Below are 13,173 nucleotides of genomic sequence, written 5' to 3'. Positions count from 1 at the left end.
GTTCTGAAGCCTCCTGGTCACTGTTGAACCTCCTGAAACCCTTTTACCTGCAGCTGAAGCTCTTACCATGAAGTTCTTGATAATTCAGAAAACGGTCATTTCAGCTGCAATATTTTAGCAGCTATTGCATACCTGCTTGTGATGCAATTTCTAAGCAACAAGGTGATGAGGTAATCATTGCTTACACTAAAAGACAGTGATTTTAGGCATTCATAATATAGAGATCAGTCTGCTAATTAGACTGATGGTTATTTCAGCTCTTTCACAGCTTCACCTGTGCTGATGACATGACTGACAAGAAGTATTTTTTTGTGGGCAAAAATACATTAGAAGTATTTTTTTTGTCATAAAGAATGGAAAGAAAAGGCAAGTTTATCTGTACAGTGCCATTTATACACAGTGTAATTCAAAATGTGGTAATAAGACACATGATAGAATTACCACTAAGCCTTCAAGGATAAGCTGCAGCAAACATTTCAGTCCTGATTTGAAGAAGATGACAGTTTCTGATCATCTTAGGTTTCGAGGAAGTTGGTTAAAGAGCTGAGGAGCAAAAAACTAAATGCCACCTCCATTTGTTTAGTTCTGGTCCTGGGAACACTGCGTGAACAGGTCTCCGATGACCTGAGTGGCCTACATGGGTGACAGTTGACATTACAATAATCTGTTTACTAATTTCTCTCCTTGCAATTTTGGGAACAGAAAGAATGACTTTTTGCCTTAAATTGGAGGACATTCTGGCAGATTTTTTGAACACACTTACATTGTAGTGGACTGTTGTGGACTAGCTCAAGTGGTGAAACAGAAATATAAAGCTGTGTGTCATCAGCATGCATATTGTAATGATGATGATGTTGTACTCCATAATCTGAGCCAGTCACATCATGTAGATGTTGTAAAAACGGAGCCCGAGAAAGGAGCCTTGAGGAACCCCACATGGGATCCTTGCTTGCTCTGATTTATAATTACCAAATGACTCAAACTAGCCTAGGTCTAATAGGATTGTAAGTAAAAAGAAAAGGTTCTTTAAAATGAATATATGTGCACCTGGTCACTCAATTTTGTTTAGCAAAAAGCTAAATTATATCAGTGCCCAAACTTTTAGCTGTGACTGTCCTCTGCATCTTTACTTTAGCATAGCAAAAATATTTTTAAGCAGTGGGAAATATTATGACATTTTGTTCTTATTTATTAATAATTGACTTCATCAGTCTCTTTAAGAATCGTCTGTGAATGTAAATATTTTAAGAGTAAAACAAAAGGAACCATCTGCAGAAACTTGACACTCTGAGCCTCCTATCTAATGACTTCCTCTGTAGCAACACCCAATACTATAAAGATCGACTGTGTGATAATGATTCAAAAATGTGTCCTCTTCTACTTCTACGTCCAGTTCCAACAGACGTCTGAGCACGTTCTGTTCTCCAGTTCGGTGGTGGACATCTTCACTCAGCTCAACCAGAGCTTTGAGATCATCAAGAAACTGGACTGTCCCGATCCCACAGTGGTGGCCCATTACAACAGACGCTTCGCCAAGGTGAGGTTTTACACCAGCTTCTTTGAGCTACGGATTTATATTTTACTCCCATTTCATAATTGTCCAGTTTATAGTGAAGCTAAAAATATATATATTCTCTTGCTGGTTCTGCTATATAATGTGATATTTATTTTGACTTTCTTTCTCAGTACAGTGTTGATGTAAAGAAATGCTTCACGTTAAGATGTAGAAAGCAGCAAGCAATAATTTGATTCTTTGTCTTACACAATACTAAATAGATCAGTTTTGGCTTCAGGAATTTTACAAGAAAAGGAAAATGGACTGTGTCTTTTTGGGCTTTCATGAATTCTGACTAAAGGTTTCTGCTGTTTTCTCATATTTATTGCATTGGCTTGTTTATTTTTATTCTTATTGAACAAATAATTTAGAGATGAGTCAGCTCTTTGCAGAAAATTCTTATTTTCAGTATTATTCTTAAAAAAAAAACATAAATCCAAAATATAGACCAGGAGACTTCCATAGTTTCTCAGTTCAGAATATCAGTCTATAAACAGTTAAAGATGTTTGGACGTTCTCAACTGAAGTTTGTGATTTCAAAATGTAAGAGCTTGTGGTGTCAGCTCCTCCAATTCTTTGGTTCTCAACCATGTGAAGCTTAATCATAAAACCCCTGTAGAAATATCCCAAAAATAGCTTTACATTAGCGGATAAACTCCTTTTGTGTGACGAAGCTGTTCATTTACTAATTTTGTGCTCAGAAATCGACCAAAACAGAACAACTAAAACTTGAAAATAAAACAGGTAATTATCCTGCTCACAGTAATGGGGAGAAATCCTGAGCATGAGCTCCCTGGCAGGCAGCCTTACCTTTGATTAATAGACAGTAGAGTTCTTGGTCGACTGCGGTTGTTATGACCCAGCTCACAAAGCTTTGACAAAAACAGAAATACAGAATGTGTAAAAGTTTTTAAATATTAATGCATTTTATCAAAATTAAGTTAAACATTCAAGTTTAAAGTGTGACAATGAGTTGAATCAGTGGTGGATGGTGTGTGTGAGTGGAGAACCACAAGAAGACCTGCAGGGGTCGTGACATGCAAGTTACCCAGGTCCTTTGGCTGCAAAACAAGCCCAAATCATCACCTCTCCACCACCGTGCTCTACCGTTTGTATGAAGTTTTTGAACTGAGTTGGATTTCCTCCAAACATTGTGCTGCATATTAGCTCTACTTTTGACTCATCTTTTCATAAGACATTGACTTTGAGGTCTTGTGGTTCATTCATAAGCAACTAAGAGAATCTAAGTCATGCTGCCATATTGGTTTTAGACATATGTGTTTTATCTCTTTCAGCCCTTACAAACAAGTCTTACTAGTTCAGTTTTTTTCCAATAACAATCAACATGCTATCCGAGGCATGTAGAGTCCAAAATGGAGCTGCTGGGTTTGTGGTCTGGGGAATTTCCTGGGTCATCCACTGTTAGGGAGGATTGGTGACTGACTTAAATGTTTTTCACTTGTGACTAAAAAAGAAAATCTCCCTGTTTTACTATAAATTCAAATTGTTTGCAAATGGCCTTATAACCTTCTCAGATAGATGAGCAGCAACTGTTGCTTCTCTCAGGCCATTGCTGATGTGTCTCTGCTTTGGCATTGTGTTTATATGTACCTGTATGCTCCAGAGCAGCAAACTGCAAAAAACTCCTGCTTTTACAGAAGTGACCACACCGATTAATTCTTTCCTGTGACAGTGTTTCTTGTGGACTCACATGTTGACAGAAGACGTGTTTTTTTTTAGCTGTGTAGCTAAACTACATGATGGATCGATTACATTAGTAGTTGGCTAGAAAACAAAATACCTATTTGATTTTAGAGTGTTCACTTCTGATATAGAGGTAAGGGTTTATTTTTCACATAAAATTGCTCCCCTGGTGCAGATTAGGATCAAGCCATTGGACACTTTGTCATTTTTTACCTCCTCATTTCAGTTTTACATCTGAAATACCTAAACCAACAGAATAATAAATTTCTGTTATGTTTAGATATGTGTAGTATATTCCGGAGGTTCACACCTTTTTTATGTTAATTTTAAGCAACACCATTTAGGCATTTCCATTAAAACTAATGAACCTTCAAGCCTTGATCGATGTGGGGCTCATAACAAAAAGAATGGATATTGTAATCCATCTCTCTGTCGCCTGCCACTGAATGACTTTTCATTTTCTGCCACTCCACTAATGTCAATCTTCCACTCATGCTTTTCAACCTCCCCCTATTTGTTTTTCATCCCTTCTGCCATTTTCTATTCTCATTGGTTTCAAAACTTTTATGTCACCAGTTCGTGCAGCATCTTCTTTCTCATCGTCATCTAGACGACAATAGTTATTAATCTTTATGACAGTAGAGACAGCAGCAGGAAAGTGTAACTGGAAAGACAGAGCTGCACAACCAGAGGATGGCGGGAATGAAGGAAGTACTGCAGCCAGTTAATGGTTTGAATGTTTAATGCATGAGTCCGCCATCCGGCTGAGTCAGCAGAAAGCTGGGAAATCTGTCACAGGGAGTTTTGGATGCTCTAAGGGGAAAGCTGTAAAATTTAAGTCTTTCCTGTCCCTAAGTTCCTGTCTTAACTTATAAATTATACTGCTGATTTCTTTAAATGTCATATTTGTTTACTTCCAACCTCCTTCGGGAACTCTTAGCGTTTCTCACCAGGAGAGAGATTTTGTGCATCCTCGCTAAGATTGTTGACATCTCATTAACATTTTCTTGACCTTTTCTTTGAATATTTTATTCTGAAATCTGGATTTGGTTTTTTTTACAGAGAAACTGGGATGATTTGCAGTCTGAATCCTCTCAAAAGTCAAAATAACCTCATGCTTCTCTGATGACTTTTTAAAAAATCTTTTTAGCTTTAACCAGTTCAGTGCTCACATTGCTGACAGATGTTCAAAGAGAAAAAGCTTTAATTACTTCACCATATTCTGTTAGATGCCTCAACAATGAAAACCATCCATCCATTCCAGTCCCAGATAACTCTTCTGCTTATTAGACATCGTGTCATGGGGGTTACCAGACCCAGGAGAGAAACCCAGACACCCCTCTTCCCAGCAACACTCTCCAGCCCATTCTGGAGAAACCCAAGGAGTTGCTTGTTGAATGCCAGCCTCTTATTTGGGGAAACTGTTATATTTTTATCATTTGTTTGGTAAATTATGACTGACAAAGCTAATGTCTCCACTGAAAATAAGTGCATCTACTATAAACTAACCCTTGGAGAACATTTGCGTTAGTGGTCTCTTCTTCACCGCTCCTGTGCGCTCCTTGTGGCTTTTGATGGTTGACCACATTCTATACCTTTACTCCTTTTCTTTCTTTTTTTCTTTCCTTGATGTACTTTCATTCCTCTTTTCTCCAGACCATAACTCCACCTCTTCTTTCTTGTTTTTACCTGCTCTCTGCTCTCTCTACAGACCACAGTGTCATCAGCAAACATTGTAATCCAAACTTGCACCATAGCAATCACACAAAGACAAAAGAGTGGTGTGGATGGCAGCTTCAATAAAACGTTATGTACAACATAAAAATTAAGGACTTTTTCATTAAACTTAAAATCTGGGGTATTTTGTGTGCAGTAAACACAAACAGAAAGATAAGAACACAGCAGACTTAAATATTTGTTTCTTTATCGGAGGTCATACCATCATTGCGACATCCGTCATCATGATCGCATATGGTATGTTATGATATCATAAAAGGTGTTCTGGATAAACAGTCAAGTCAAGTCAAGTTTATTTATATAACGCTTTTCAGCAACAAGGCACTCAAGGCGCTGTACATAAGGAAAAACATTACAATTATACAGAAAATCAAACAACACAGGTAATTAAAAAAACATTTTAAAATAAAGAGAATAGAATGATGGATAAGAAAATGAAAGGAAAATTGGACTAAAAACATAACTAATAATGTTTAGATAGCACAGTCAAAAGGCCACTCTACACAAATAAGTTTTTTATCTTGATTTAAAGCAACTTAGGGTTTTGGCGCTTTTACAGTTTTCTGGGTGTTTATTCCAGATTAGTGGAGCATAAGAACTAAAAGCTGCTTCTCCATGTTTGGTTCTGTGTATGCAGAGTAGATTTGAGCCAGAAGATCTGAGAGGTCTGGGTGGTTGATACACTGACAACAAGTCTGTAATGTATTTTGGTGCTAAGCCATTCAGTGATTTATAGACTAACAGAAGTATTTTAAAGTCTATTCTCTGAGCTACAGGGAGCCAGTGTAGGGACTTTAGAATCGGGGTGATGTGCTCCACTTTCTTAGTTCTAGTGAGGACGCGGGCAGCAGTGTTCTGGATCAACTGCAGCTGTCTGATTGACTTTTTAGGCAGACCTGTGAAGACACCGTTGCAGTTATCAATTCTACTAAAGACGAACGCATGAATTAGTTTTTCAAGGTCCTGCTGAGACATTAGTCCTTTAATCCTGGAGATGTTCTTTAGGTGATAGAAGGCCGACCTTGTTACTGTCTTTATGTGCCTCTGAACATTCAGGTCTGAGTCCATCACTACACCCAGGTTTCGAGCCTGACTGGTGGTTTCTAGCTGTATTAACTGAAGCTGTGCGCTAACTTTTAACCGTTCTTCCTTTGGTCCAAAGATTATTACTTCAGTTTTGTTTTGATTCAGCTGAAGAAGATTTTGACCCATCCATGCATTGATTTCTTCTAAGCATTTACCCAGCGCTTGAATGGGTTCATGGTCACCTGGTGACATTGTAACGTATAGCTGTGTGTCGTCTGCATAGTTATGATAACTTACGTTATTGTTTATTAAAATCTGAGGCGCTCTAATAAAATGGAGTGATCAACAGTGTCGAATGCTGCACTAAGGTCCAATAATACCAGCACTGTGGTTCTTCCACAGTCTGCATTTATACGGATGTCATTGAACACCTTGACAAGAGGAGTCTCTGTACTGTGGTGAGCAGGAAGCCTGACTGGAAGACATCGAAGCGGTTGGTCGTTGTTAGGAAGTTGTTTAACTGCTGAAACACAGCTTTTTCAATAATCTTACTGATGAAGGGGAGGTTTGATATTGGCCTGTAGTTCTGTAGTAGCAGCTTGTCCAAGTTGCTCTTTTTCAATAGAGGTTTGATAATTGCTGTTTTTAGGGCCTGAGGGAAAACACCTGACAAAAGGGACGTGTTTATTATTTGAGTTAAATCAGATGTTATTACGTGCAAAGCTTTCTTAAGGAAAGCTGTGGGTAAAAGATCGAGACAGCAGGAAGAAGAGCTTAGTTGCTGCACAATTTCTTCTAAGTTTTTGTAGTTGATTTTTTGAAATTGGGAAATTTTGTCAAAATCAGTTCTAGTTGGAGACAACTTTGGTAATGGAGTTGATGTGGATGTGCTGACTGCCTCTCTGATCTTTTGGGTTTTTTCAGTAAAGAATTTAGCAAATTCATTGCAGGCCCTGGTAGAGTAGAGTTCAGATGCTACAGTTACAGGAGGGTTTGTTAACCTGTTGACCATGACAAATACTACACGAGCATTGTTAATGTTTTTGCTGATGATCTCAGAAAAGAAAGATTCCCTTGCAATTTTCAGTTGTAGGTTATATCTGTAGAGTCTCTCTTTATAGATAATATAGTGAACCTGGAGTTCAGTCTTTCGCCACCTGCGTTCAGCTTTTCCCCACCTCTCCTGTGGATTTCGGCGGGGAGACCTTTTGTGATGACCTCTCTTTCTCAGCCAACTGGCTGATTGTTTCTGATGGAGCTGTTGGAGGCAGCGTTATCATTGTTGTTGATACTCCATGTTCTCTTCTGAAGGTCGAAGCTGCTGGCAGATTATTTACTGTATAGAATAAATTAGATGTGAGACATCTGGCTCCTGGCTTGTTCAAACAGAAACCATCTTGTTTGAAGAGTTGTCTTTTTTTCCAAAAAATATTAAAGTTGTCGAAGTTTACAGATGTAGTAGCACATGTTTTTTTCAACCATTTATTAATCATCAGAAGACTCGAAAAAATATCATCTTAGAAAATCGGTGCAAAGGGTCCGCTGAGAAACACCTTGATATTGAGACCTCCAACAATATTCAGAAGACGAGTGAAATCCTCCTTCAGTCCTTCTGATTTTTTCTTAGCCACGTCATCCATGGCTCCACAGTGTATAATAAGGTTTTCTGGAGACGGGCGCTTTTCTGTGATTGCAAGAATATTCTCTGAGATATCAGACACCATGTTACTGGTACCAATCATAACTTCTGTGTTTTTCTTGTTGCAGAAGTTTTTAATCCCATCCATAGCTGTGTTGCCCCCACTATTAGGGTTCTTGGTCTGGTGGGGCACTTTTTCTCTGGCAGCTTAGGAGAAGACTGTTTAGAATGAAGGTTGTTCTCAAACCTTTTATTGTTCTCAGAAGATGGATAATTTTCCTGGTTTTCATTCTGTAGTGGAGCAAATCTGTCTTGGAGGAGAACTCCATTATTTCCAGCTGTCTCACTCCTATCAGTTGTGACAGCAGCTCGATGTCGAAGTCTCCTTTTCGCAGAGGAAACGGGGGCATTTCTCTGTAATTCTGGCCATTCTTATTTATTTAATTGCTGAGATCTTTCAGTGAGTCGTCCACCTTGATTCTTTGGGCATGCCCCTAAAACATGCCAGGGGGGTCTGCCGGTAGGTTTATTCTCAGTGTTCTGATTGCCGGCTGAGTTGTTGAGCTGACTGTCACTGTTTGGGATCACAGGCAGAGTTGAATCATCGTTGTACCCCATATTCACCTCCACATTCACTTCTAGTCGATGGATTTTCATCTCCAAAACAGCCAATTTCTGTAAAGGTTTGTCGAAGTCCTCTGTGGTGAAGGGAGGCATTCTGTGCTGATTAGCTGGCGTCAACTTGTCCTTCTTTCGAGTTTGATTATAAAAACATCAAAATTCTTTAGAAATAAATAAAATAAAAATAATAATAATAATCCTTGGGAGTCGCTGGTAAGAAGTAGTTTTAATCCAATATTTCCGTCATTTTGGCTAAGAGATAAAAAGTTAGGAGTAAAAGAATGCAAGCAAGCAGAGAGCATAGGAGAAAAGTATCCGAGCAGGCAGAGAGGCGGAAGCAGAATAAATGTTATTAGTTACTCTCGAGACCACGTCTGAGTGAGCTTCAAGCTTCATTAGGCAGCTTTATTATTTGTCTAAAAGAGGACGTATTGATATTTACCATCACTAGAAGATCCCAAAGCATCTTCTCTTGTTTCCACAGACAATCACCAAAGTTCTGCTGCAGTACTGTGCGGTGCTTGCCAAGAGCTTCCCATCCTACTGTGAGAAGGAGAAGACAGTGAGTACTGTCTGCTTCAAAACCCTTCCATGGCTTTTTGTCGAAAGACTCAAGCTAATGGGGTTTTATTTTCTTCTGCCTCTGCTGTGATACTTTGATTTGTCTGGTTTTTTTTTTTTCTTTGCTAAATACACCCGTTCTTGCCTTATGCGTCTTCCTGCAGCCCTGTGTGCTGATGAACAACATACAGCAGATGAGGGTCTTGTTGGAGAAGATGTTTGAGTCAATGGGAGCTAAACAGGTGAGTGTGAACAACTGTACAAACACTATACAGCACCATTGTTTTTTTAATCATTCGCTATCATCACCTGTGAAATATTTTGCATCACTTTATAGATGTGAAATGTCTTGAATGTCTTCTTCAAATCTGTGGTGAAGATTTTCGTTAATCAATGTTTTATTCATTAGGTTTTACATGGATTGAAGAAATAACTTTTTAGATTGTTTCAATAGCTTCAAGTATGAGAAAACAGCCTCCCTATTAAAGAACAAAAGTGTAAAAACTAACATTTCTGTAAAGGATTTTCAGGTGTGGTTGACCTGTATGGGTCACCTCACAAGCCTCCAGGTGTGAATAGATTAAATTACATTTAGAAGGTCACACAATAAATATGAAGGGTGTTTGCTTATTAGTTTTGGCTCCCTAACTGTGCTCCTGTCCAGACACCAGATGCATAAATCCTGGTGCCTCTTTTCTGCGTAAAGTAGCTTTGGTTTGTCCTAAATGTCTCTGTGTGTAGCCGCGTTCACTGCTTTATAGAACCTCATTTGATATCAGCAGGCAGAGCTACTCTCAGTTTTGAGTGTGTAGGAGCAAAGTCGTTAAGTTAAATGGCCCACATGAAGCCACATGCAGGACAACAATCACAATTTTAACTTCACAGGGAGAAAATTAAAATATCTTTCTGAGATATCAAGGGAAGAAAACTTTCCATGACAGCAAATATTTCCTGCAGAATTTTTTTAAGTAAAGTTGGAAGTTTAAAATAGTAATTTTATGTTAAAAGTAAGACTAATTGTTTCTTTGCTCTTGTACAGTTTACTGCTGATGAGGAAAGGGTACGTCAGAGGATTTTTCCTTCACCCTCCTTCATCCTGTCAGTAGAAAACTAGAAACCCAGCCTGAACCCCTAAACCCCTAAGCCTTATCCTTCACTGTAGTCTGTGTGTTTGGATATTTTTAGATTAGATTAATTAGACTCCTCTTCCTCCTTCTGACAATTCCTCTTTTCCCTTTGAATAAAAAAAGAAACGTTGTTCGTTCCCACTGATTCGTTGCTGCTTTTTTTCCAAAAGCTTGAGAATGAGGAAGAACCTGATGAGTGTGATGAAGAGGTGGGTTTAAATATAAACTGAATTTGTAATTTTGTGTTTTTTGGACTGGTTTGAAATGTCATATAAAGGTACAGTTGTAGTCTGAAGATTGGTTGGTTTCCTGGTACACTCCTTGCTTTAGTCCAACGATTTTCTGTAACACTGAAGTTGGAAGTTTGGAAAACCCACTCAGGAAGCTTATTGTTAATGTTGTTAATGAAGACTCTTACTATTTTTGGCACATAAGGTTAAAGGTGTTGAAGGAGGTAGAGCTCAGCGACGTATGTAGGCTCCCAAGTTCTTCCCCAGAAAGTGAAAAGCTGACATTTTTATTAATATCCTTGGCTTTGTGATCCGGTCTTATGGCCAAAACCCACCAGAGCCAAATAAATTCACAACAGCTTCTTCAAAACCCTGTGAATGCTTACACCATATTGCCCCACAGCCTATATTATATGCCTCTTTAACCTCCAAACATTTCTCTGCCTTTATAACAGCAAGTCAAACGTTTCTGTTAAATAAATTAGAAGAAAATGTTTACTGAAATCAGGAGAACATCTGATTTAAAACAAATAAGATGTATATATTGTATATATATATTATATATATATATATATATATATATATATATATAGGGAAGAAACTGTCCCTGAATCTCCATGTGACCTTGAGTTCCCTAATTCTTTCCCCTTCTAAGGTTCTCTTCACACCAAATTAAGACTGACGCACAATCTTCATGACCTCCACGACCATTTGAAATTGACTGTAGCAAATTTGGAAAATACAGTGTGAAGGAAATTAAGCGCTCATAAGTGCTCTTCTAATGCATTTTTCTGTGTTGTCTTCTCGGCCATCCTAAAGCAATGCTGCCACCACAGGTATCACATCTGCACCAGGATGTTTTTTTTACAATCTACGAAATTTCCCTGTTGATATGGAAGGTTTCTGCACCTCAATCATCAGTTTCAGTCTTGCTGTGGAGGAGTGGATATGTGACAAATACATTTTACATTTGAACTAATGTCTGAGAAACTCTCAAGTTCCTTCAGTCAACCAGCCTATGTACAGTTTGGAGGTGTGTGCGCCCCTCTTCCATCGGGTACCGATTGCGTACTGATTTCTATGTACAAGTGGCCTGATCATGTTGCAGCTTTTATTTGCGTGGCGATTGTTGTCTGTTAATATCCTTCTGTTATCAGCCAAAGCAGTGGCAAGACTAAAAGTGCCTTGCAGCTGTTCTGCCAAGACCATTTTCTTAAATTTCCCACATTTTGAAGTTGGACTCCAGAAGCATTTAGTTTATTTTATATACGGTTATTTTTAGCAAAGCTTCACAGTTCTTCATAAAACTGTGTTACATATTTTTGATTTCTCATGTAACATATTTTTCTTTGTTTTACATTTTTCTTTGTTTCCTTTATTTTTCTTTCCCCCATGCGCTTACCACCAGGCCATTACTGATGATGGAGATGATGGCAGGGTGGGTAGGCTGCAGAAGAAAAAAGAATCTGCTTTTTAGTTTTCCTTATTTTCTCTGTCTTTATGTTTTAAAATAACCATCTTTGTTTGGTTCTCTGGGTGTAAACCTTCATCGCCTTCAGTCAGAAGATACCAAGGTGAGAGAGGGACCACTGAACTTATCCTTGTGAAACATCCTTCTTTGTTTTCTTTTATTATTTGTCTCATTTCTTCCTTTTTTTGTTATTGTACTAACTCCCAGTCTGGCTGCTCAGACTCTGAGGGATCTGAGGTAAGACTGAAGTTAATTATGTAAAAACAAGGTCTTGCTCAGTTTTCAGAGTCCCTGAACCCAAAACTTGGAATCACTTTGATATTTGCACCACAGGTGGCTGTGACATTCATTTGAAGGCTTAATATGTTCATAAAAATCATTTCAACTGTTAGCCATGGTTATAGACATTCCACTTTATTAGGCTGGTTTTTCTTATTGTGGTGTGAGCATTAGCCTCATTATTGGGGTGTTGAAGTTGGAGAAATTTGTTATTGAATTAATTGTTTTTTGAGAAATATATCCAAATATTTGTGTGGCTGTGGGGCCACAAACACAAATACAGAGTAACACAATTCTGTTTTTATGAGTTAATTATATTTTTATCAGCCTTGGTAAGAAAATAATTTTGAATAATTGTTGTCAGTAAATTATTTGTTTTATTTTTTATGATCATTGAATCATCAGTTTCACCTTTAAATCTTGCTTTCTTGTGTGTAAACCTAATTAAATTTCCCATCTGCTGTCTTAAAGCCACAAATCATGAGTCCCTTAATGAACTTCGAGCCATACATTTCCACAAAGCGTTTGTTACCACATGCTGGTAAAGCCTTTAACGCGTTTTTAGGGCTCCATACCTGAGGGATGCTTTAATGATGATGTAATTAGCCACCAGTACATGGCTTATTCCAGTAGTTCAATTTGGATTTGACACAGGAGTCAGAGTAGGAGAAAGATAAAGTGATGTAGAACCAGTTAACATCCATCTGAGATGTTTGTTTGTTTTCCCCCTTAAATTTTATAATCAGAGAAAGATGAGCCAGTTCAAAAAGCAGTTTTCAAATGATGACTTATGGTGGACCTGTTAAAAAAGTAATTGCCCCATAAAACTAATTCCTGGTTGTTCCACCCTTGGCTGCAACAACTGCCACCAAGTGTTTATGAAAACTGATGAGTCTTTTACATCCCTGCTGGGGAATTTTGGCCCACTCTTCTTTGCAGAATTGTTTTAATTCAGCCACACTGGGAGTATTTTAAGTACAAACGGCCTGTTTAAAATTATGCCAAAGCATCCTAATGAGATTGAAGTCGATACTTTGACTAGGCCACTCCAAAACATTCCAAAACAAACTGAGGGTTAGACATGCTGGGTTTTTTTTAAATAAAATGGCTGATAGTTGCAGTCAGAACCAGGCGCTTTGGGCCTGGTCGAAACTGTTGTTTAGAAAGGGGCCGGGCTTTGGGCCTGTCCTGGAACTGTTGTGGATTAAAGTCTGGCCTGAGAA

At 38.3% G+C, this 13,173-nt stretch overlaps 1 protein-coding gene across 4 annotated transcripts in view; it reads left to right on the top strand.

The window, feature by feature from the left end:
- The window catches only part of LOC124877798 (protein unc-13 homolog B-like), a 222,850-nt gene that overhangs the window by 186,620 nt on the left and 23,057 nt on the right, over positions 1–13,173 (top strand). For 3 of the 4 annotated variants that reach the window (XM_047381326.1, XM_047381324.1, XM_047381323.1), the window contains 8 exons: positions 1,394–1,537; positions 8,767–8,844; positions 9,008–9,085; positions 9,883–9,903; positions 10,141–10,179; positions 11,609–11,638; positions 11,760–11,774; positions 11,879–11,908. In XM_047381326.1, coding sequence (XP_047237282.1) covers positions 1,394–1,537; positions 8,767–8,844; positions 9,008–9,085; positions 9,883–9,903; positions 10,141–10,179; positions 11,609–11,638; positions 11,760–11,774; positions 11,879–11,908 — 435 coding nt within the window. The remainder of the gene's footprint in view (positions 1–1,393; positions 1,538–8,766; positions 8,845–9,007; positions 9,086–9,882; positions 9,904–10,140; positions 10,180–11,608; positions 11,639–11,759; positions 11,775–11,878; positions 11,909–13,173) is intronic. The other variant, XM_047381325.1, reaches the window with a different exon arrangement.

The sequence above is a fragment of the Girardinichthys multiradiatus genome, chromosome 12 (genome assembly GCF_021462225.1).
Source record: "Girardinichthys multiradiatus isolate DD_20200921_A chromosome 12, DD_fGirMul_XY1, whole genome shotgun sequence".
NCBI classification, from domain to species: domain Eukaryota; kingdom Metazoa; phylum Chordata; class Actinopteri; order Cyprinodontiformes; family Goodeidae; genus Girardinichthys; species Girardinichthys multiradiatus.
This window is presented reverse-complemented; position numbering and strand designations above follow the sequence as displayed.